Genomic DNA, 24,801 nt, shown 5'->3' on the forward strand with positions numbered 1-24,801 from the left:
CCAGGGAAACTGGTTAGTCAGACTAGTTGAGTAGGCTAGTTCCAGGTTCAGTGAGACATTCTGCCTCAGTAAATGAACTAGAGAGTAATTAAAGAAGACATTCAATGTCAACCTCTGGTCATTACATGTATGAGCACACAGGTGCACATGCACCTATACATGTCAGCCTACACACATGATAGCATGCATGCATATAGTTATACATACTACACACTCCACATACAAATACAAAAAAAGAAATTTATTTTAAAACAATTCCTTGATATGCATGCAAAGAAACAAATTTGCATATTAATGAGATAGATGTGTCTGTTTCTTTTTTGAATAAAGATTTAAATCTTGGTTGAATATTTGATACTATAGGATGTAAAGCATCTTCCATGTTTCTCAAAGTTCATTGATGTTTAGATTTTATAATTATCAATGCTGAGAATACTGTCTCATATGAATACATAGAACAAAATGGTAGGAATATTTTAGGGTCATAAGTTTCTTAAATTGTTAGAAAGTCTATTGTAATCCCCAACCAAAACTAATTTAACAACTTTTTATGGAACTAAAGTCAATAACTCAAACATCAATTTTTGAAATCAAACATTGTAACAGAATTAAATTCAAAGAAAAACTATTTTGATACTTAAAAGCTAAGAAATAACAGTAGGGAAATGTTTAAAAACTTTGTCTTCTATAATTAAACTATTGTTTCTAGAAGATCAGAAAAACGACTTTTTATCTATAGTAGAGCAGTGCAATTCAAAACACATGATGGTCTCAGCTAAGCCAAGGAGTTTCAGGCAGCATTGGTTAATGTGGTAAGACATGATGGCATACATATGTGCATATTGTGTGTTCAGAACCAAGACTACAGTGAAATTGTACAATATAACGTAGATGAGTTTTTCCAGAACATCTTGGAATTATTTCACATTTGATTTTGTAATAGGTTTTGGTTGTTGCTGATTCAGAAACCTTTTACCTCTTGCCAAATTTTTCATGATCTCCAGACTCAGGTGCAGGAACCCATACGGGGTTACAACGTACAGTTCATGAAGCTGAGTGACAGTCAATTGGGTCAGTTGGAAGAGCAGCTTAACTAGAGAAGTTACAAGAATAGTTACAAGACGTTACAAGAATAGTACAATTGAGCTCACTGTTCATAAATTGAAAATGTGACAGGCACATTTCTTTCCCAACCTTGTTCAATTTTGTGATATATGTGTATATATAAAGATCTATACATAGGATAGAATTTAAGACACTTAATATAGGTACATGACTTCTAATGTCCATGAATCCTGTTCTAGCACAAATTTCTTATTTAAAACTTGGTGCTTCCTTCTGTTCATAGAATTCATCTATTTATAGAGAAGAAAGAGTAAAGGAGAAATACACGAGGAGAGAAGTGAATTAGGGTATTTGAAAGACTGTCCATTTTTTTAATGGCTTTAAAAAAAGTGTGCTTTGTGGTTTATTTACAAAGTTATTTAACTCCAGTAATCTGACTAATAACATACAAAATTGGTTTTGAGATGCACAATTGGTCTATAGAGAAATCAATCAAAACATAAGACTAAACAAAAGCTATTAAAAAGTACAAACAGTTGAGAGAAATTTCTAAAAGATGTGGTAAATATATTTATTCACTCTACACATTATTCCACATTAAAAATTTTCCAATGAGTAAACCTGGCTTCATCATTCAAGGCTGTCTTTATGGTAAATGTTTATAATCATATTTTATTCAAATTTTGAGTCCCTTGGAGTAAACTAACCTTGTAATCCTATGCATCTCTATTGTCTTCTCTTAATCTATTTTATCCAATAAGCTGCTCAATCAGTATTTATTTAATAAGTAAGTCAATACCAATTAGTTCAGAACTTTAGTTGATAAAGATTTAAACTCTTGGTATGAATGTTACTTCCTTTGAGACAATAGACATTTTTACTGAGAAAAATTTTAGGAACTGAAAATTTTCCATTCTCTGACCAAACATCAGTCTCAAAACACAGTCATGATAATATCTAATTACTAAACCACCAGGGGACTGAGAATTCCAATTTTAGTGTGAAAATGAAATAGAAGATGATATTGAATAAGAAGGTCCTAATTAGTCCTCAAAACAGTCTCACATCAGAGGACTATGTCTTAAGAGAACATTGCATTTATCACTGACTTCCAGGAATAATTATCCTGAATTATCCAAAAATTTTACTATCTTTCTTCAAGAAAAATCCAGTAAAATGCAATTTTCATAAAACATTTTATCTGTAAATTTTCATGATGCTATGTAGAAAAATAAAAATTATGTCCATGATTTGTTTTGCTGTGTGTTTCTATAACAGCAGCCACACAATGTAGTGAGTCTCTGTAGCTACATTTTTGGAAACAGGTAATGGCTTTCTTGCTTGGTATGCTGTCATAGTTTGGAGTTCCCAGAATCAGAGATGAATATTTCTGTTTATCAATGCAGTTAATTTTAAAATCTTGTTCTTCCAGAAAATATCAACATAGAAGCAAAGGAATGACAGAAAGTTGAAGCTGGTAAGCAACTGTGCAAATTCAGGTGCCACAAGATCAAGAGAGGATGTAGAACAACCTGTAGGGAAGTCTAGATTATAACTCACATACACATTACAGAATTGTGTGAGCGTTGGATAAGTGTGCTGAGCTTTCATGAAACAGTCTTTGGTCAACAAATTCAAGAGAGTCCATGGGGAGGGATGGCAGGGGTAAAAATAAAAATAATATCCAAAGTGGTCCCAATGGCCTGAGGGCAGTGACCTAAAGATCTGCAGTAGCTAATCTTTGAAAGTACGTTGAAAACCTTTGCTCCATCTACACCAAGGGAAATTATGAACTTGAGCAGTCACTGTTAATGTCTGTCACCTATGGGAAATGCCTTCAAGATGCTGAGAAAACATATCCACAGCCAATGAAGCAGTTGTAGTAAAATGTAACACTTAATCAAAGGATCGTCATTTAAGACACTGTGAAGTGAGACAGTCAAGGTTAAGCCTGTGTGCTAAATGACACTGGAGAGATTCATGGAATGCATTGAGCTTTACTTGGTTTTTAAAGATGTGAGGCTTAATTGTAAGATGAGATGTCATTTAAAGTCAGTGAAAATGGAAGATTTTGCAAGTTGCAAAGAAAATGCTGGACTAGAATGAGACATCTGGAAAGCTTGCTGGGAATAAGCCTCTGGGAAAGGGAAAGGGAGAAAGGCAGAGTGACCAAGGATGGCTCAGGACTGCTGTGCCAGCTGACCTTGCTTCTGCATAACACACACAGGAAGCCCTTGAGTCATGAATTTTTTCAGAGGACCCCGTGTCGAGCAGAAAGCGCTGGACCTTCGAACCATTGCTTTGTCCACTCACTAAGAGGCCATCTTGGGAATGGCCACCATGACTTGCAGGCTGATGTGATGTTTGAAGAGGACAGCCACTGCTGACTCCTAGGCTTCTACTCTCCTCCTGACTGATTAGCAAGTACTTTGCTGAAAGGGATTCTAAGTGATACAGTCCCCTTGAAACACACATGATTAAATGCAAGAGTGTTATGAGGCATGGGAGACAACGTCATCGACTGTAGGAATAGAATAGGAACCACCTTTGTGATCCCGAGAAGTGTCAGATGATAGAAGTATTCTTTAGATTTCTCCAGTGTGTGCTCATTTTTCTTTGAATTAAAAAGTCTGGTATTGTTTCTGAGAGTACCTCCCGAATACATGCCCATTTTAAAAAGTTTTGTAACTGAATAACTGAATTATTTCAGTCAGAATCATGTTACCGAAGGAAAGGTTTGGAGAAGATTCAATGTTCAAGTTTAGCTGAAGGAAATCTAATTTTCTTAAATAGGTGGTAGAGTAAGAGAAAGAAGTAACTGAAGTGGAAAACAGAAAAGTACAGATAAAATTTATCTTCTCTGTCAATGGACCTAAGGCCAAATCATTTCTAACAGAAGCAACTGACTTTGTGCACAAATGACTTATTTGTAACTTCCTAGATCATTAACATCTTTGTAATTACTGGATTATTTATCTGTGAGTATCACATTTCTGCTTCGTGAAGTTATTTGGTAGGCCAAATAAGATAAAATGTCACATCTTGTTGATTCTAAGAGTCAGTTATTTTGTTCACATTTCTAACAAAACTAAACGGGAACAATAGCAACCAACAGCAGGTTACAGTCTCTGTTGTCTAACATGGCTGTGGTTATGCACAGTCAAAGTTCTGACCTTAAAACCTTAAAAAATAGCGGCAAGAGATTGGAAAAAAATACCAGAGACAGTGGCAGAGTGATCTTGGGAAACAAATGAGTTTGTTGAGCTGCATGGAACCCTGTTATTCAGGCAAGTTTTGCAAACTTCTAGATGTTTAAATGCAACATTGGCCACCAATACACACATACAAAGATTTCAGCACCAAAAAGGCTTAGCTTCTTTCTTAGATTCATTTATGGAAAACTGAGCCATGAACTCTTAGTGATGGAGGATGTTGTATTAAATGGTGCATCACTGTACCATTCCAGGTCCCCAAATCAATAGGTGGACCCTTTAGTGATGCTGTATGATCATCTCAACCAATATATTGTATCTTTACTTTCATTTATATAATAGGGAGTTGTAGTAAAAGTAAATAAATTTCTCAATAAGACCATATACATTTTTTCATAAATATAAAAGTAGTGATCAAAGTAGTAAGAGTACATGTCAGAGCTTGGTTGGCTACATTTTTTTTCTTTCTCCATGATCCATAAAATGATGATGAATCTCAGAGCAGATTGTTCAATTTGATGACTTCTGACATGGGTCGTGATTGGCATATCATAAATTTCAGTGAGAGTGACTTGACTAGTTACATATGTTGAAACTTATCTGGATCATTAAAAGTGATTCTCTGCAAACACAAATACTATGAAAATAAAGATATATGGAATTAAATCATTAATATTTTCTTGCTCTATGTTATATTTTCATCAATGACTCTATGCTGCCTTACCTACCTACAATTATATTCTATCAAATATGAATAAATCCAGAAAGTCAGGTACTTTTAAATGACAGTGGTGAAACAATGAGCTTGGTTTTCCCCCCTATATTAAATAACTCTTGCTGCATAGCAGAGCACAGTAATGTTTAGATTTTCAAGATATGTTTAATGTGAAGCTTCACTGAGCTCTACAGTGTCAACAGGACTGATTTAGCAGCTGAGTTAGCGAAATGAACACATCTTCCGGCCATTTTAGTCAGAGCTTGAAAGGCAAAGCGTGATTTAAGGTGTTGCCTAGTCCAGAACAGAAAGAAGCATAAGGTCAGGGCTGGAGAGATGACTCAACATTTTGAACCCTAACTGCTTTTGCTGAAGACCCAGGTTCAGTTCCCAGCACCCACATAGCATCCATCAGGGATCTGATGCCCTCTTCTGACCTCTGTACTGATGCCCTCTTCTGACCTCTGTATGACACAGACAAACTTACATACATGCAGGCAGTACACTCATACACATAAAATTAAATTAATAGACAAAATATTTTTTAAAAAGAGAAAGGAGCAGAAGAATAACTCAGTGGTTAAGAGCACTGGTTGTTTTTACAAAGGACCTGGGTTCAGTTCCTAGCACCCACATGGTGGCTAACAATAGTCCATAACTTCAGTTTCAGGGCATCCAACATCCTCTTCTGGCTTTCACGGGTATTGCATGCACAGATGCAGTTGCTGGCAATACATAGACTCAAACACATAAAATAAAAAATATTTCTTTTAATTCATTTCATTTTATGTATATGAGTGTGTATGTATGTCAGTGTACCTGTGTTGTGCAATGCCCACAGAGCTCAGAAGAGGGTGTGGGATCCCCTGGAACTGGAGTTACAGATAGTTATTAGTTACCATGTGGGTGCTGGGATTTGAACCCGGGCAGGTCTTCTGCAAGAATAGCCAGTGCTCTTAACTATTGAGCTATCTCTCAGTCCTATAAAATAAAAATATTTTTTAAAAAACTTTAGAAAGAAAGAAAGAGGCAGAGGCAAAGGAGAGGTGATAAGCTACTGAGCACCATGGGCTCAACCAGGAGCTTATGTCTCTTCTACAACTGTCTTTATTTAGCATCCTGTTCTCACTCAATTGTCCAGTTATTGCTTTTTTTTTTTTTTGGTTTTGACCTTATTCATAACCATTCTTCCTTTCCTAAAACAATTTAATTCATATATTAGTTATAGAAAATCATCTATATCAGTATCAGATTTTTATATTAAATGAAATTTTCTATGAAGTTTATCTGACAATTTTCATAATGATAAGACAATGTTTACGGCAAGTTGTCTAATCAAATACATTTCATCCAAGCTTACAAAATATCTTTAGGACAGATAGCTTATTTCAGTTTTGAAATTTCATATTATAATGGGGAAATGGTTGGCTTTGAAATGGACTGTCATACTATACTTAATATTCTTCACATTTACTGGTATTTCAGACAAGACTATATACTTAGCACAAGTTGCCGGAGTAGCAGTGACACACAACCTGCTGCGCATCTGCTCCACTCCATAACCCACTCTTAGCATCTGTTGCAGTTTCCCTTTATTTGCATACAATGGATATGATTCGTAGCTGAAACAATCGTGGATAAATAGTTAACAGTAGTGAATGAAAAGTATTAACCAGTTCTGCACAGAAGCCAGAGAAGAGCCGTAATTTTGAGGGAGCTGAGGGCTCCAGTTCCTGAGTGTGGTTTTGGTGGATGACGCTCCACAGTGGGGAAGTTTAAGAGAGTTAAAAAAAATATAGACACAAGTGAACAGTTTTTAACTTCTGAGAACGTGAGCTATATAAATGGTCTCTATAGGAATGCCCATGATGAGAAGAGTAAATATTACTTTCTACCATTTCTGGCCCCAATCTGTTTGTATTTTGTGTACTTTTCTCTGTTCCCCTTTTCTTGCTGGAAAATATAATCACAGAAGTTTAGCATCAAAGAGAACTAGTGTTTCTTTTCACCTAGTTTTGTGAAACTTGGGATCTTAAGAAGCCCTGCCAACTCACAGTCTATCAAGTAAATACCTGCACTAGAATCTATCTCTGAGTTTGCAGCTCCCCATCTAATCCCTGGTCTGCTCCTGGTCGATCAACTTATTAATAGCCAAGAAATAAAAATCTACCACGTGGGATAAAATAATATTTAAGTGATAAACTTCTTTTACCATGAAATCCAAGTCCATGCAAACCACTTCTAGGTTTTTTTCCCCCTAAAATTTCTCTTCAGCATGAAGAAGACCTGCAAAATTATTTAGAAGTGTAAAAGATACATCTCATCCCAGAGACTCCTGGTATTTCCAGGTGTTTCTCCCATGTGGGAGAGGAAAATGCCCTCTGGTCTTGGGCTCACATCTGGAAAACACATTAACCACACACGTTTTTAAAAATTCCATAGCTCTGGCCCAGTACAATGTTCGTTTTCTTAGAAATGCAAGCTTATTTTTATTACTCCTTAGGAATATTTAGCCTTCCTGAATGTACAGTTTGCTATTTGAAAATCTGAAAGGTGCCTTTGGTTAAAAACTCTTTCCAAGTGTGTTTTTTGCCTAAAGTTGAGATGGTTTTATTTGTTTTTTTTTTTTTTTAAACTTAAAACTTGATTCTAAGTGATCACGATTTGTGCTGCACATGCATGGGAAGTTTAGTCAGGGTTATTAATTTTTTAATTTGAGATTGGTTCTTTTGTTGTTTTCATGATAGAATTTTCTTACTGATTTTCACATTATTGCTACCTAAATTCGTCTCATTACTTTATTCTTTCCTTTCATTAACTATACTTGAGTTCAAACTGTTGCTTTTAATCACGGTGCATTAAATTTTAAAAAACTATTTTCTGAGTAAATCTTTGTTGAGAGTCTTTGTACAGGGACACTGGGTTCCAGCAAAGAATAAGGAAGAAAGGGACGCAAGTATCATGGAATTTGCCTTGAAATAGAAGGTGGTAGACTACTAACAAGCAGACAAATAAATGTGAACCATAATGTTAGATTCTAGTTAACTGCTTTAAAAACATAAAAGAGAATGAAGGGTGCTAGGAGAGGCTCATGGTTTTAGACTGTGACCAGCAAAGGGCTCTCCGAGGAAGCAGCACTACAGGAAAAGGCAGTAAGTCCATACTCAAGGGGAAGAGGGTTCCTACAAAGGGAGCATGCAGGCAAAGAGCAAGCCAGCAATGCTCAGGGACACCAGAATGAGGTAAATGGTTGGAATGTAGAAAAGGGAAGAATAATGTGAGATGAGGGCAGATGAAGCTGTTTCATTCAAGGCTTCATAGGACTTGGGAAGTAAGGAGTCAAAAGAAACTAATGGAGAAATGTAATGGTGGCAGGAAGGATTAGAAGAATGGGGAAAGGAAGGAAGGGAGAAATATAAGAAAGGATTCTGGAAGAGGCTGTGAAATCATAGAGACCTGGATGTTGGAGAGAAGTTACAGGGCAGTGCCTAGAACTGAAATAGACTAGAATATCACGTCTTTCCTAAGGATAAGCATAATCAGACGATGCTGTACCTCCGCTGGCTGTAAAACAGAAATTCACAAGAGATCCATATGTTTGAAAACCCTTTAGCAAGTAGCATATTGCACTCAAGGTGTGTTACTTCAGCATGTGTAGCAGGTTTGTGTGTGAATTCATTCACCTTCCATTGCATTACATCCTAGATGTGCTTTATTAGCATAATGAATCCTTGAAGTTATACTCCTGTGTAAGTAAAGTGCAAAAGCAGTCAGCCCATTTGTTCTGCCTGCTTTGATGTAAGCAGGGTTTGGACACTGTGTGTCCTGTCCCTCTTCACCTGATGACAACAGGTATACTAAATGTGTGGGTGGCCCAGAGCTACTGAACATGCTTCAGAGGACTCTGAGAGAAACTTATATCCAAATCTCAATTTGGAATGAATATGATCAGAGATGGGGGGAGGAGGAGGAGAAGAACAGGGGGAGAGAGAGGGGGGTAAAAAAGGGAAAGAGAGAAGGAGAAAGAGAGGGTGTGGGAGAGATTACTTTTCCAGTTTTATGACTATTGTCATGTATTGCTGAGAAATACCGTGCCCACATTTTACATCATTTCAGGTCTGAGGAACTTTCCATGTGAATGAAGCACAGGTCTCTCTTTCCCTCTGACCCACTTGATGCTGCTGATCTTACCAAATACTTGAGCTCATTCTTCCTTGGTGCCCATTGACCAGAGACTGCAGACAGGTTTGGGATGAAGAACATGGATTTCACTTAGTGTAAGCTTCTTGCCCTGAGAACTGGGCATCTTCTTATTTCACAGTTGCCTTGGTATACACATTACTAATTGTTTCACAATCTTAATAAATATGATCCTTAAGATTTTTTGACATTCTTTTTAAAAATATGTTTAATTTTTTTTAAATAAATCAAATGATCTGCCTGACACACACCTTTACTCTCAGCACTTGAGAGGCAGAAACAGGTAAACTTTTGTGAGGTCAGTCTGTCTGCAGAGTGAGTTCCAGACCAGCTGGGGTTTCAGGGAGACCCTGTCTCAAAAAGACCAAAAAAAAAAAAAAAAAAAAAACCAACAAAACACAGAAAAAGGAAATGATCAGATTTATCCCTCATCCCCCATTCCCTCTTCTCAAATCCCTTCTCTATATCACACCCCTTTTCCCCAAGTCTAAGGGATCATCAAGGAAGAGGGAGGTGGAGAGATTGTAAGACCCAGAGGTAGTGGATGACTGCACTGAAACAGTATATTCTGGACATGAAAGGGTGGTTGTATACATGAACTTGCAGTGGCTCTGACTGCATGCATAAGGTCTATACAAGACCAAATAAGACAAAATTCAAGCACGGACGAGAGGGGGAATCACAAAACCACATCCTTAGCTGAGGAGCTACTGGCAATTGAATTCTGAGAGAGGAAAAGTAAGTTTTCTTCAGGGATGAGGATACCCACGTTCCAATAGATGCCTACATATATGCACCAACTAGCAGCATTTAGTTGATACGGTGGGTATAAACAGTTTTAAAAGTCAAATGACACGGTATGTTTAGGCTAATGTTTAAGTCTTTTGCCCTGAAACTGAATAGAAAGACAGAAAAAATTAAGGGAATATGGGGGGGGGGGCTATTGATTCCATGGATCTGGCTTAAGTCTCTCACTGGCTGAGAGGAAGTTGGACACACCCTGCAATGGTCTATACTCCCTTTTCTGAGAAAAATCTCAAAAACAGGATTATGAACTGTGTTTACTGCCAAAGCGTATTCCTGGACCTCCTTGAGACCGATGTGTAGTTAGCACTCTTTTGATGCTTCCTTGGTATTGCATGCTTTTCATCCTAGCACTTGGGAGGCAGAGGCATGCAGTTCTCTGAGAGATCAAGGGCAGCCTGATCTACATAGTGAGTTCCAGGGAGATCCTGGCTCCAAACAACAGCAACAAGAGCCCCACAAAAAACTCCTTTGACCCTTTTGGACTTGGTTGTTATCTGGTAGCTAGTAAACCTGCACAATGTACTTCAAACTACTGTACAGTCTCTTTAGAAAAAGAAAGTTTCTTTAGATAAAAGCAATTGCAGGAGAATATTTTTATTGCTGGGCATGATGACACATACCTTTATTTCAGCAGAGGTGGGTTGATCTCTATTAATTCAAGGCCAGCCTGGCCTACATAGTAAGGTCCAGGCCAGCCAAGGCTGCATAGTGAGACCATGCCTCAAAAAAAAAAAAAAAACAAAAAAAACAAAAAAAACAATTTAAATTTAGTCTTCTAAAATTACATATAGATTATATTCTTTGTTTGATGTAAATTCAAAAGTCCTAAAATCAGGGCTGCAGAAGAAGCTCAGCAGTTAAGAGCACTGGCTGTTCTTGCAGAGAACTTGGGTTCAGGTCCCACATGGTGGCTAATAACAGTCCATAACTCCAGTTCTAGGGAATTCATATGATACCCTCCTCTGGCCTCCATGGGCATTGCACACATGGGTGGACTCATATATACAATCAAAACATTCATACTCATAAAATGAAAAACTAAAAAAAAATCACCCCTTCCCCCACATATACAAACACTTAACTGCCCTCCCCTCCCCACAGGTAAGCACCTATTTCTCTTGAGAAGTCTAAACCTTCCCCTTGACTGTACACTGCTATTTTCCCTTTTCTTTTTGTAAGATTTACTAGTCTAGTTGCTTCTTATTGTCCATTTCCTTTGAGTTTTCATTCATTCATGTATTTCTTGATTTGTTCCTTTTATTTTGGAGGATTTCCTTTGCCATCTAGCGTCTAGTCAGTTTTAGTGATTTTCCCTCTGTCTTTTTATTGAGAATAGAACACAAAGGTGGGATTCAACTCAGCCGAGTCATCTATATCTAGTGGTTATTATTCTATTCAGGTATTGGTTTTATAAAAACTAATAATTTTATCTTTAGAGGGAAACAAGATTGGCACAACCATATAGGGCAAGAACTAGATTGTCACTGTTCATTGAATCCATTTTCCTTTTATTTTGTGTTTTGGGATAGGATGTGTAGCCCAGGTGAATGTCTAACTCTGAAAATGATGTATTTGAACTCTTCTGATCTTCCTGCCTTCACTTCCCAAGTGGTTTGATTACAGGCCTAAAATACCACACCTAGCTTACATGATACTGGCTGTCAAATCCAAGGCCTCGTGCATGCTAGTCAGAGTTGCATCCCCAGCGCACAACCCATTTTCAGTTAATCTCTGTGGTCAACTGAACTGACCTGTCCTGTGCCCAGCGTGTCTGAGTTGAGCATCTCTTCAATTTACCCATTAGGGTTGGGAAAGATGTTATTCCCAGTTGGAGTGAGGCATAGGAAGAGACCTAAGATCAAACTGCTCCTTGACTCCAGGGCATACACCTACACCCAGGAGCACCTGGAAGCAGGGAATGGAATCCATAGGACTTTAAAAACAAAACTTTAAAGAAAAATAAACAAACAAAAATATTTTAAAAATAAAAGGATAGCTCTTCCTTACCCAGTAGTAATCAGCTGCCAATAATTATTTGATAAGATTGGGGTCTGATGCCCATTTCCACAGTTCTGTGCTGGGGTTTTGGGTTTTGTCTGCTTGAGTTGGCAAAAATCTTGTGCGTGCCGACACCATTGCTGTAAATTCATATGAACAAGGTCCCAGGAACTTGTAGGGCTCTATTTCCATATGTTCATGCACATCTTTCCTGGCTCTTACAAAGGTTCTTGAGCCCTGGGTGGGTGGCGTTTAATATAGGCATCCTGTCCAAGGACCCATACTCTGCAGACTCTTAATCTCCACACTTTGGTCGTTTGTGACCTTTTGTGTTCCTGGCCCTCTGTTGCGTGAGGGAGCTTCATTAATGAGAGTTCAGAGATGCATTAGCTCTAGATAGGCTGACTAGATAAACTTGCACTGAGGGACATCTGAGGATACTAACTCAACATTTAAGCCTTAACACAAGTGACAGAATGTATGAATTCCAGTCGGGGGGCTATGGGAGGGTGCCAATGGGGAAGGGATACAAAGATGATGAGATTGCTCTGTATGAAATACATAAAAAGTCAATAAAAATTTACAAAAAATAAAAAAATAAAGGACAGACAATATGGAGAATATGAAATCTGGGGGGTGGGGGTAGGAGGCAGAGGGTACAAAGAGGGAGTATATTTGTGCACATACACAATTGGGTGGGGCAATCAGAAAAGCTAATTCAATAATCAGTTTTAGTAACAGAAATAAAGTATTTGAAACAAGCAGGCTGAAAGTACTGATCTGGTTCACATATATTAGACGACATCTCCTTTAATGGCCTCAGCACTGCATAATACTTCACAGAAGACAGCCTCTCCAGATAAAGCTAAATCACCAAAGAAGCTAGAGCATCACGACTTGAAGGCAGAATATACAAGGGAGATGTGAAGACCATGAGAGTGCCTGTCTGTAAGAAGTGTAGAGAGATGGGGAGAGGAAACGGTTAGGCAGTGGTTCTGGGAAAGACAACCTTCTAACTTCAAATTCTTGAGTCCAGTCCACTGCCAAGGTATTAGGTTCAATGGTCTCTTTGAATAGATCTGGAGCTGAAGGGTGAAGACTGAACAATCGGCATTCAGCAAAGGGTAGACTCTTCTAGCTTTGTGTTTTCTTGCCAAGTTTGCCTAATCATTTGGCAAGAATGTTGTCAGCAATCTTAATTTTGAAGAAAAAGGTCTTTAAAGGAAATTATTCTATTCTAAATTCTATGATTTTCGTGACCTTAAGATTTAAGGACTATGCTTCCAGTCTCTCGGAGCCTTGTTCCACATGCCTGGGCTTTTTATACACGCACTTCGTTGTCCTCAGAGCTGATTTCAGGTCTTCATAGTCATAAGAAATGAGATACACAGGACTTTGCATGTGGCACATGTCCTTCAAGTCCCACAGACTAAAAGAGGTGAAGAAGTCGTTATTTCTAAAGCTTTTAATACTTGAGCAGAAAAAATAAATAGGCTGCTTTCTAAAAAAACTAAACATAAATTCACCCTTTCATTTTGACAAAGTTTCTGTGGTTCTAAGATATTTACTGAGTCACCTAGTCAACCACAAAATAACCTTTCAACTTAGTGGGAACATTATACCTGAAACCTTGTTATATCCAAAACATAATCCAAATATTAAGCATTTCTCAGTCACTTAGTACATACTGTCTTTGCTTCACAGCTGAACAGTGAAAACTTGACTGGGCCTAGTGTTGCAAGCCTGTAATCAAGGTACTTAGGAAGCAAAGACAGAAAAATCGCAAGTTCAAGGCCTGTCTGGATCACAAAATGAGTTTGAGGTCAATCTGGACAATATAGTGAGACTCTGTCTCAATACATACATACATACATACATACATACATACATACATACACACACACACATAAAAAGAAGGCAGGAGATGTAGCTGTGGGATAGACAACTTGCATAGCATGCTTAAGCCCTAGGTTCAGTCTCATGTATATACACACACAATGTGTGTGTGTGTGTGTGTGTGTGTGTGTGTGTGTGCGCGTGCGTGTGTGTCTTCTAATTGTTATTATTTCTGGGGATTTCATTTAAATTTACCTTATGATTCAGAAGATCTGTGGAAGGAGGCAGAACATTTTTATTTCTAGAAACACAACACATAACTAAATGCTACACTCAGTGAAAGTACTGCAGGCTTAAAAAAACTATTTTAATCCACAAATATTGAAAATCTTCAAGCATCAGATCCCTATTTTACAGTGATCCCTTTTTCTCTTCAGAAAATAAGCATAAAAAGGTAAATAATGCATGGTCAATTTGTTAAAGCTTCATGTTGTCACTGCAAATTCCTGCTCAGGCTTCTGGCTGGGTGCACCTCTTCTACTGTTTTCATCTTCCCTAGTCACCAAAGTTTCTTGAAGTTGGCAGGCAAGCCTGTCTACATATCTCTGTAGTGGTAGGCATGGGTGAGAAGGAATGCGGTGCTAAAACTTGTACTAGGAGTGGAAGCACCAGACACTCTCAGCCCAGCCCTGGTTCCTGGGCATTGCAAAGCTTCTTTTGTCATTATGTGCAAATAGACTTCTTGGAACATCAGTGCAATATACCCAGTGGTTCAGTAGCTCTGAGGGAGGAGACTGAAGCTGCATATTTCTAGTAAGTTCCCAGATGGTGCTGATGCTGCTGGTCCACTGAACTCCCACAGGCCTTTCTGTCAAACAGACCCCTCCCTATAGGATGAGCAGGTCACGTGACCTAGGGAACCTGCCAACCTGTCTGGACCCAAGCCCTTCTTTCTAATCTGGGTACCAAGAGCTCAGAATTCTTTGCTCAGATTATTGTGGAGGTAGAAAGCTTTTGCAATGTGATAGTAATTAAGAACTTTGCAATAAGGAAAACTCTTGATACAGGTATGGGGGAGGTGAGTAGGAGTCTCCCCATCCTGCCCCTGTGGTTGCCCAGGATGGAAGTCTTTGTTTTCCAAAGTTTTCACATTCCTGTAACCTTTGTGGTCATATGTTACCTTGCTTAATTATCACGTGTACCTTTTACTTAATTGTCACCTATGTGCTGTTTTGCCTTTTGTTGCATTTCCCCACACATAAGTATAAAAGCCCCCCAAAACTTGAATGAGGGGTCTGACTCCCTTATTCCTGGTGTCATCACATTAAACTTCCTCTCCTCACCTGACTTTGGCTGTTGTTTTCTGATTTTTCCATAACAAGATATCCTCTAATACCATGCCCTGGACTGCATGCACCTGTTCCCAGGCTTCTGCCGATGGATCTAAGGGCTGACAAAGGCCAGCTGTTTAGAGACAGTCCATGCATAGTACCTCTTGGTACAGACAGAGGCAGCGAATAATAAAAAAGAGATCAGAGGACCCTGTTTTCCTTCTTGCTGCAGCAGGCTGTGTTGGGGCTTCTTCTTTCATCTATTTGTGTAGATGCCAGGGAAATAGTCTACCCTGTTGTAATTTATGCCTCATCTTAAGGCTACAAAGTCACTGATGATTCTTGGAAAGGCTGATTTCAGGAGGGGCCATTGTTCATAAAGTGCTCTCTCTAGGGTAAATCAAGATTGTTTCCTTCGTCCACCTGCATATTCTCCCAGCTGGCCTTACAATGTAGATGACCATGCATGAGCTTTGGAATCCACTGATTTTAGCTGAAATCCCACTTTAACTTTCAGCAAGTCATTTCGTTTGTTTGATTTCAGTTTTTTATCTTTAAGTTGAGAATAAAATCAAATTACATCTCCACTCTCTTCCACCCCCACATTATCATCCAATTTAATTTTAATCTTCCTTCTGTCTTAGTTCATTTTCTACCTTTTTAGTGTGGATCAGGGACCTGTGTCTAATCCAGAAGTAACTTTCCACTGGACTCTTTGATCTTTTAGCAGTTGTGTTTTTGTTTTGATTGACAACTCATTAGTCCTCTGCACTCCCAGAAGGGAGCATGTCCCCTTTGCCCTTGGTACACCTCCTCCATCTGGCACAGAGCCTGGCACCTGAGGTTCTGAATGCTGAAAACATAGAAGAGAAAGGGGTGGATTTGGGACAACTGTAATTTGGACTTCCAATTCAAGGAAAAACTGTGGCTTGATAAGAGGCTGCCCTGGACAACTGGAAGCATGACACATGGTTTAGAAGCTTGAAAACAAAATATCCACAGTTAAAAACAAAGCATTAAATGCACAGTTGTGTTTGCCAGCTTTGCTCCCCCGAAGTCCTCATGCATGGTCGGGGCATCTTCCTTAAAAGCTTGTGGTGAGTGATTCCCTACAATGTGCAGTCCATAGCCTTCCCCTTCCTTTCAAAACGGGAATTCCTTTAAAGGTGATTTTTCTCTATGTGCCAGCTCAAATATCCTTTTGTTAAATGTTTCTGGGTCCCGTACTTGACGAAAGAAGTGATTTTCTCAAATCTGTGAACAGGGCACATTTTTGTAAATGTCAAAAAAAAAAAAAATCTGCTTGTACAACTGTTTCTAATTACTTCCCTCCCTAGACTCTCCACTGGAGGAGTTTGGCACCAGGACCCCGCCCAGAGCCACTCTACTGCCCAAGTCCTCACAGGCAATTGCGACTCCGGGAGCAGTCCAGGGGCCGCGAGCTCCTGTGTCCTAGGTCTGTCTGCCTGGACATCTGCAGGTGGCACTTCTCCCGCAGGCTCTGTGCTGAGAGCCACGCTTTACAGAAGTGCAGCTGGTCTGTCCTCCTGCCTGCATGGCCCGGGAACTCAGCATGTGTTCCCAGGGCTTCAGGAACTTCCTGCTGCTGGTGTCCTCCCTTCTCTTTGTAGGGCTATCAGCGGCTCCCCAAAGCTTCTCACCCTCCCTGAGGTAAGTTGGGTTTGTTATTCTTTAAGACAGGCCTGCCCTGCTGTGAGTGGTGGCAGAACTCATGACTGTCCTAAGCCAAGAGCAATTGCTAAGTTGGATGTGGGATAAACTGTTTGCAACTGTTTTGATTTTTTTCTCTTACACCAACTCCGAGTGTTGCTTGATCTTTGTTCTTTCACTTTTTCTTTGGAAAAATACACTTACTGAATAAAAATATTTTTTTCTTCCTCTGCAAATCTGTATCAGGAGGGGTTTTTGCGGTGAGTTAAAGGTGTATTTATGGGCACCTGTGTCACCCCATTGCCTATAAAGAAGCTTTATTCCCACAGAATCATAGTGTCTCTTACATTTTGCATTATACTCTGAAAGAGACGATGAGCTCCACAGCAATAACTCAATTTTTTAAAATGTAAAGTTTTTAAGGTCCGCTTCATGCAAATTTTAAAAGTACTATTCCCTATTCTATACATAATACATTTTAACTTTTTCTGTATATTCATCTTTTTTGTTCATGAAATAACCTCCCTCCGGCGATTAGATTTTTTTTTTTAAGAGAAAAGTCAGCCAAGTGTCATACCTCGGATTAATTTGTATTTAATTTAAATTTGAATTTAAGATTCAGTAGCAATCAAGGGCCAAGGGCCCAGGGTTTGGGATTATCACTTCTGTCTGCTAGGAAGGTTGTATTTTGTGTCATAGTAGTTGCAGGTGTGTTTGGGGGAAAACACAGCCCTTCCAGGCGATAGTTGACGCCCCCCCCCCGAGAGAAATGATGCCACAGCTTTCTTACCTATAGCCTATAGCGTGGGTGGACACAGACATTGAGGAAGAGTGGGCTGGGGATAGAAAGGGAAGAGTCTGTGTCTGAACTTTCTCACCTCTTGCAGAAGTGTGTCCGGCACTCCCTGCAGGCTTTCCCCCGCCCAGTCCGAGCGCCGGTGCCGCGCCCCGGGCCAACCTCCAGGGAGCGCCCCCTGCCATGGCCGAGGTCGGTGCGAGTGTGGCGTCTGCATCTGTCATGTGACTGAACCCGGCACCTACTTTGGGCCTCTGTGTGAGTGTCACGATTGGGTGTGTGAGGCTTACGACGGAAAAACTTGCGCAGGTAAGTTCTGGGGGTCATCATTCACCCCCAGTGGGATTTCTGCAGCGTTTAGGAAAGTAAAAAAAAATGGTGTGCACCTGCTGTCAGGCAGGCACCAAGTTGAGTTATTGCAATCCAAGGACGTCTCATTTCTACCCAATTTTGGCATCATTTATTACAATATTTCTCCCTCCTCTGGGGCTAACATTTAAATGGAAACGATTCATATACGTTTTACTGATCTCATTCCAAATTTCACTTGCTTCCATTGAAGTTCCTTATCATGAACTAGATTCTCCACAGTCTCAGAAAATGGAGTAATCTTAATGGGCTTCTTTATCCCTGTGAAAAATGTTAATCATATTTGAAGATTATAATCTTTATTTTATAGGAAACCCAGAGAGATGCTATTTCCTTCAAAACCAATTGGCAGATATGTCTTTAAGCTTGGGTTTGCCCTTTCACTCTTGGGGTGTAGGCCATGGAGAAGGGTTCACATCTAACACTGAGATGGGGAAAGCATAAATAGGCATATATTTACTCAGAAGTATTTATTATCGTATTGTCCTAGATGCTTGAATTGTTGAGCTGCAGTGAAATGTGGTGTTTTTGGAGTGAAAATACATTTGTTTCCCTTGCACATTTTAAAGAAGCAATTCAAGTTTTGATATTGGAAAGGGTCAAGAAATTTCTTGGTAGACACCCTTAAACTCTTACCAGCTTCATATGTCATTTACGCAGTGCACTGTGACCACTGCAGGAACTCTATTAACAAAAGGCCAACTGGATGTATTCCAAGCAGGGCTTGGCAAATTAGTAGGAAAACATAGCCTTAAGACTTCTAAGATGAAGATGTCCAACAGTAACATAGATCAAAAATAAACTTATAGCAAAAAAACTTTTCTTCGGCATCTGGGCTCTAGAGTGTATCATGAAAGTTCTTAATATTCAAGCTGTTTGACAGTGGAAAAAGTAGTCTTAGAAGTAACTCAGAGGGGCACAGGTGCTTCTAACTAGTTTGTGAAACCTTGTGAGGATTGTGCCCAACCCTTCTTATTTTGACTTCATCAGCCTCACAGCTAGAATTATTAGTGGTAGCCATTAGGGATGAAAGCAATGATACTTCATTCCAAATTCAATCATCATCCAATCTCTTCTTTACTGCCTCTGGAAAAGCCTCCACAATATCATGAGTTTTGAACAAAATTTCCAGGACTTTTTCTGTTGTTGATTCATTAGAAAATAAGGTGTAGGATGCAATCTTCGGCTGGTAAAATTAGCCACAATAGCTAAGTGCCATCCTATAAGCTTGCCCTGCCGAGGACCTCGGCTGACGCCATGCTGTGATGTGGCTCTGTAATGCTGTGATTTGGAGTATTTTCTCTTACCATGGGAGGGATTGGTCATTCACTCAAAACATCTTAGTCACTGCATTCCTTTCTTCCTGATACAAAAAGCAACACTGAGTCACATGGTACTGTTTGGTTTTGTGCATTTCTACAGAGAGCAAAATACTTTTTGTTCCAGGACTGAGTGAAATTCCTTTGTTCATTTGACTTTCTTACTTTGCAAATAAATATGCATTGGCTGATGTCCATGGGTCATTGGTAGATTCCCCATGCTCCAGTGGAGGACACCGTACCCATACACATATTAGTAGCACTAATTTGACTCAGTGGGTTAGAAAGGACAAACAAAAACATTTGGTGCCAGCATGGTGAGGCATGCCTTAAATTCCAGCACTCGGCACTCCAGAGGCAGAGGCAGGCAGCTATCCCTGAGAAGGAGGCCAGCCTAATTCACAGAGTTCTAGGCCAGCTGAGGCTATAGGGAAACCCTTTCTCAAAAAAATTATAAAAGAAAGGCACAAAGTTGGGAGGAAGATGTGATGGGCAATTCTGTGGAAGGTGGGAGAGAGTGAGAGAGGGGAGGATATGATGAAGATACATTGTATACACTTATGAAATTTTCAAAGAGTAAATACAAATTTTAAAAAATTTAAAAAGAGAAATTTCTTCTCAGAGTTTTCTGTGGAATCTGCTGCTGCTAATACTGTGACCCCATTTGCCTGCCCAGAAAAATTTCTTACCTTGCCTGCTTACCTTCTTGTTCTGTGCTTTGGAGTTAGCTTCTTAATCCCATTTCCAAAAAATCCCAATTTCATAACTACTGTGGAAATGGCATTTTTGTTTGTTTGTTTATAAGTACATCTGGCATTTGCCTTGATAAGTCCCTATAAGTTCTTTGTGGAAAAACAGTAACTGCCAGAAACTTCCTCCCCTACTATGAAGAAAACATTATGCCCTGGTAGCATATTTTCAGTATAGCATTTGTTAGAATATTTGCAGGATTAAAAACCCAGTGCTTGCAGTTATGTGAACTTAGTGACCTAAACACCCAGAGCCTTCCTTTCTTCATCTGAAAAATTGTAATCTTAACAGTAACTGTCTTAAGGAATTGTTATAAGGTTTGACAGGTGTAAAATACTTGGCACAGTGTCTGGCACAAAGTGAGTGCTCAGTACACACTAATGCTAGGTGTGCACAGCATGATTGTATAATGTACAAAAGGTGGGGGATGTGTAACTAGTATATGGATAGATAGATGGAAAGCCAAAAAGATAGAGAGCCTGGCCTTGTGGTTGTTGGGTATTTGAGGAAGTGAGAGCAATTTAATTTTTTCATGTAGTCATGGCCTGTTATTGATTTGGGGTCCCAAAAGCCAAGCAAGAATAGTAATTTTGGCCCAGCCTCAGAATATCTGTACTATATACACTGTGCCCTTTTAAAGTGAAGTCAATTAGGATTCTTATACAGTGAATCATAAGAGTCATCGTTATTTTAGTTTGAGCTGGTTGAAAGTGATTGTGTCCACATTACCAAAAGTCTATTTCTCTTCTTGTCTTGGAGTTTACAGCACCTGAATCTACATCACACGTCTGGAGCACACAGAACTAGTCCAAGGTGTGATGGTTTTGTTGGGGGATAAACTCAGTTTTGCAAATTGTATTTTTGAAACCAGCAGTATGTTTCTTCACATGGAAACAAACTTTCACTTGATACTTCCAAAGTATCCCTGGATAACCCACAGAGAGCTACAATTACACTTAAAATAAAACATTGGTTTCTTAAAATTTTTAGACATTTCTTTTGAAATGTGTCACTTAAAAGTGATCAGTGTTAGGAATTGTAGCGATGGCTCAGTGATTTAAAGAACTGGCTATTCTTGCAGAGGACCTGGGTTTGATGCCTATCACCTACATGGTGACAAACAACTGTCTCAAACTCCCGTTCCAGGGGAATTTGACACTCACTCTGGCTTCCACTGGCATTGCATGACACAGGTGCACTTACACACATGAAGGCAATATAGTCATACACAAAAAAATAAAAATAATAAGTAAAATATTTTTTTAAAAAGTGATTAGTGTTAGCAATTGGGAACAGCCAACTGAATTCAATTTAGGAAACACAAGCATATTTGCTGGTTCTGTGCTGTTGAAGTAGATGGAAAGATTTTAGCTGTATGATGGCTGACCAGTGAGTGTGGAGGTTGTGAGAAATACCAAGTACCAAATACCACACAGTATGGATTCTGATTCCCATGAGGATTCCATTGAAGTAGGGATTAAGTACTGTGACTAAAAATTCATTACAAAAAGAAAAAAAATTGGTATAAGTCTTCAAGGACAAGGAATTTTTCATCAAAACAAAACAAAACAAAGCACAACAACAACAACAAAACTCTGTAGGAATTCTGAGAGAGAAAGAGCTCAAGTAAAGGTTGAGGGGCAGGAAGGCATGTGAAATGTTCTACAGGTATGGAAAGACACAGAGTTGCATGATTGGAGCCATAGGCAAAGCAGAAGAAAATCTGCTGGAGATTGGAGTTTAATGTGCTATGGAATGCAGTGAATTCATTTAAAAAGTACTTTTCTTTTTATTTATTTACTTATTTTTATATGCATGTTTGCTTGCACATATGTAAGCTCACCATTTGCATGCAGTGCCTGCAGAGGCCAGAAGAGGGCATTGAATTCCCTAGAACTGGAGTTAATGATGGTTGTTAGCTGGCTTGTGGGTACTGGGAACTGAACCTGGGTCCTCTGGAAAAGCAGCCAGTGTTCTTAAAAACTGAGCCATCTCTCCAGTCCCAATTACTTAATTTTCTTTCAGAAGTCCACACAATGTATTTTGATCATACTCATCCCTAAGCCCTGCCCTTAACTCCTCCCAGATCTACCCCCACCTCTCTGCCCACCCCACTCCAATTGCATGTTTTTTGTTTGTTTGTTTCAATTTAATAATACATCAATTCCAATTTGTGCTGTCCATACTTCTGGGTATAAAGCCATCCATTGGAGGCAGGTTGTCTATTAGGAGTCATACCTTAAAGAAAAGTGACCCTCCCTCAGAAGTCATCAACTGCCCATAGCTCCTCAGTCAGGACTCCATAGCTCCTCAGTCATTAACCGCTTCCCATTCTATGCTAGAATATTGACTGGCTCAGTCATGTGCAGATTTTGTCTAGGCAACCATAGCTTCTGTGAGTTCATGAGTATGGTAGTGCTGTCATGTCCAAAAGACATTATTACGATCTAGTCTTCTGGTTCTTACTATCTTTCCATCCTTTCTGAAATGGTTCCTGAGTCATGGGGAGAGAGTATGATCTAGATGTCCCACTTGTGCTGAGCACTCCCTCCACAGTCACTTGTTCTCTGTACTTTGACCACTCGTGCAGTGAATCTTAATGCAGTGTGTTTCCTTTAAACAACAACTCGAAGTTCTTGGTTACAGGAGTGATAACTTGTGTTCTGATGCACAGGAGAAGTGACATAGTACACAGAGGCATGGCCAAGGTGCTATGCACTTTGTTGGGCCAAGGGACAGCAGTAATCTGCTGTCAATATTTCTTCAGCTAAGAGGGATTGTTTTACAAGTAACTTATTTTTATTTTTACAGGTCCTCACAGTTTAGAGAACTTAGATTTTTAAAGGGAATTTGGATGTTTAAATCATAGGAATTTTTTAAAGTATTTGGGACTTTTAAAAGTTGGACTGCATTTTTGTTTTGAGATATTGACATGATATCTTAGGGAAAAGAAAAGATTATGGTTTAACAGTGATGCATTTCTGTGCCAAGTTGACAAGTAGTGGACTTGGGATATTGATTATCAACTCGGTGCATCTGGGAAGAAGGAGCCTTAATTGAAGAATTTCATACATCAGATTGGCCTGTGGCCATGTCTGTGGGACATTTTATTGATTACTAATTGATGTAGGAGGGCTTAGGTCACTGTAGGTATTGCCATCCCTAGGCAGGCAGGCCTGGGTTATATAAGCAGAATAACTGAACATGATCTTGGCAACAATGAGCATTCCTCCTTGGTCTCTGCTTCAGTTCTTTCCTCCAGCTTCCTGCCTTGAGTCCTTGCCCTGGCTTCCACAGATGATGACTATAACCTGCACGATGAAAGGACGCTTTCCTTCCCAAGATGCTTTTGTCACAGTGTTTATCACAGAGACAGAAAGCAAACTTAAGTACCATTTTTCTCAGTTTTCTGGTTAAACTGGATACAACTCTGAAGCTGTATCACGGAGACCCCAAAATCTTGCTTAGCCTTGGTCACTGCTACCCCTTGACAGCCTAGAATGTATTGATAATCTAACACTGTTCAAGTCAAATAGAATAAACATAAGATCAACTGTTAATTTTTGCCCCCAAACTTGAAATTTGTGTGGTATATCTTAAATTTGCAAAGCATGGCTTTCTCCATAAGATTTCTCAAAGTCTTCAATATATTTTGAGTCATAATGCCAAATCCAACCTCCCACTTCTCTTTGTACTATAATCCCGCCCCCCCAGCCTACCTAAAAGCTGATCAGCTATCTTTATCTCAGTCACACATTTTCCCATCTGATCTTATGAGCCACAGTGTTCATGGCCTTGAGGTGAGTAACCACTGCCATAGGAGCAGAGATCCCTATGTCCCTCATTTGTATGCTTTTTTTTGCAAGATTCTTTCTGAGGGATTTATGATGGAACACAAGACACTGTTCCACATTCCTTGTTCTATCTCTGTATGTGTTTTCTGCAGCTGCCTTAACAAATTACCACAAGTTGTATGCTTGTACAACACAAGAGAATTTTCTTATAGTTCTGCAGGTCTGAAGGGCTGATCTGGATCTACCAAAGCTGAGACATGGACAGAACCTCTTCCTTTATGGAAGCTCTGTAGATAATCTGGTTCCTGGTTATGTGTTGTTGGGAGAATTTAATTCCCAGTAGTTATATGACTGGGATTCCAGTTTCTCTTCAGCTGGGTCTACTTTCTCTGAGAGTCCATTCTCCAGATTTTATGCTTACCTGAGCCTGTCTCAGAATCACCAACAGATGTCAGATCCTTTTCCTGCCGATATCTCTAGTCTTCCATTATCATATCTCTTTCACTATAGCTGAGCCACTTATCTACTTTTAAAAACCCATGTGACTAGATAACCCACTTAGCTAACTCAGGATAAGCTTTCCAAGACCCCATAACCTTAACTATACCACTGAAGTTGCTTTTGTCATTGAAGGCTACCTATCTAGAGGTTCCAGGAACAAGAATGTGGACATCTTTGTGGACTTTCTGTTGTATTCACCCTTCTACAGAATGCAGGAATGCTGTGTGTGTGAATGGCAAGGGAGAGGATCCACCTGCATCAACACCCACTGTTACTAGGCTTAATCCAGGGTGAAGGTGCTGAGTCTTCTCCTTCTTTCCCAGAGTTAATAAACTTACATGACTGGATTTCTCTGGCCTCACCAAAGCAGCACAAGTCTTTGAGTGCATATCTGAAGAAAAACATATTTCCCAACAGTTTCTTCTTTCAATATTTAG

The 24,801-nt window shown here is 39.4% G+C and overlaps 1 protein-coding gene across 1 annotated transcript in view; it reads left to right on the plus strand.

Moving 5' to 3' along the window:
- Positions 1-16,534: 16,534 nt before the first annotated feature.
- Positions 16,535-24,801, plus strand: part of Itgbl1 (integrin subunit beta like 1) — a 297,795-nt gene continuing 289,528 nt past the window's right edge. The window contains exons 1-2 of the mRNA XM_017794887.2: positions 16,535-16,835; positions 17,723-17,940. Of these exons, the coding sequence (XP_017650376.2) occupies positions 16,720-16,835; positions 17,723-17,940 (334 nt within the window). The 5' untranslated portion in view covers positions 16,535-16,719. The remainder of the gene's footprint in view (positions 16,836-17,722; positions 17,941-24,801) is intronic.

The sequence above is a fragment of the Nannospalax galili genome, unplaced genomic scaffold (genome assembly GCF_000622305.1).
Source record: "Nannospalax galili isolate Female #2095 unplaced genomic scaffold, S.galili_v1.0 scaffold287, whole genome shotgun sequence".
Classification (NCBI taxonomy): domain Eukaryota; kingdom Metazoa; phylum Chordata; class Mammalia; order Rodentia; family Spalacidae; genus Nannospalax; species Nannospalax galili.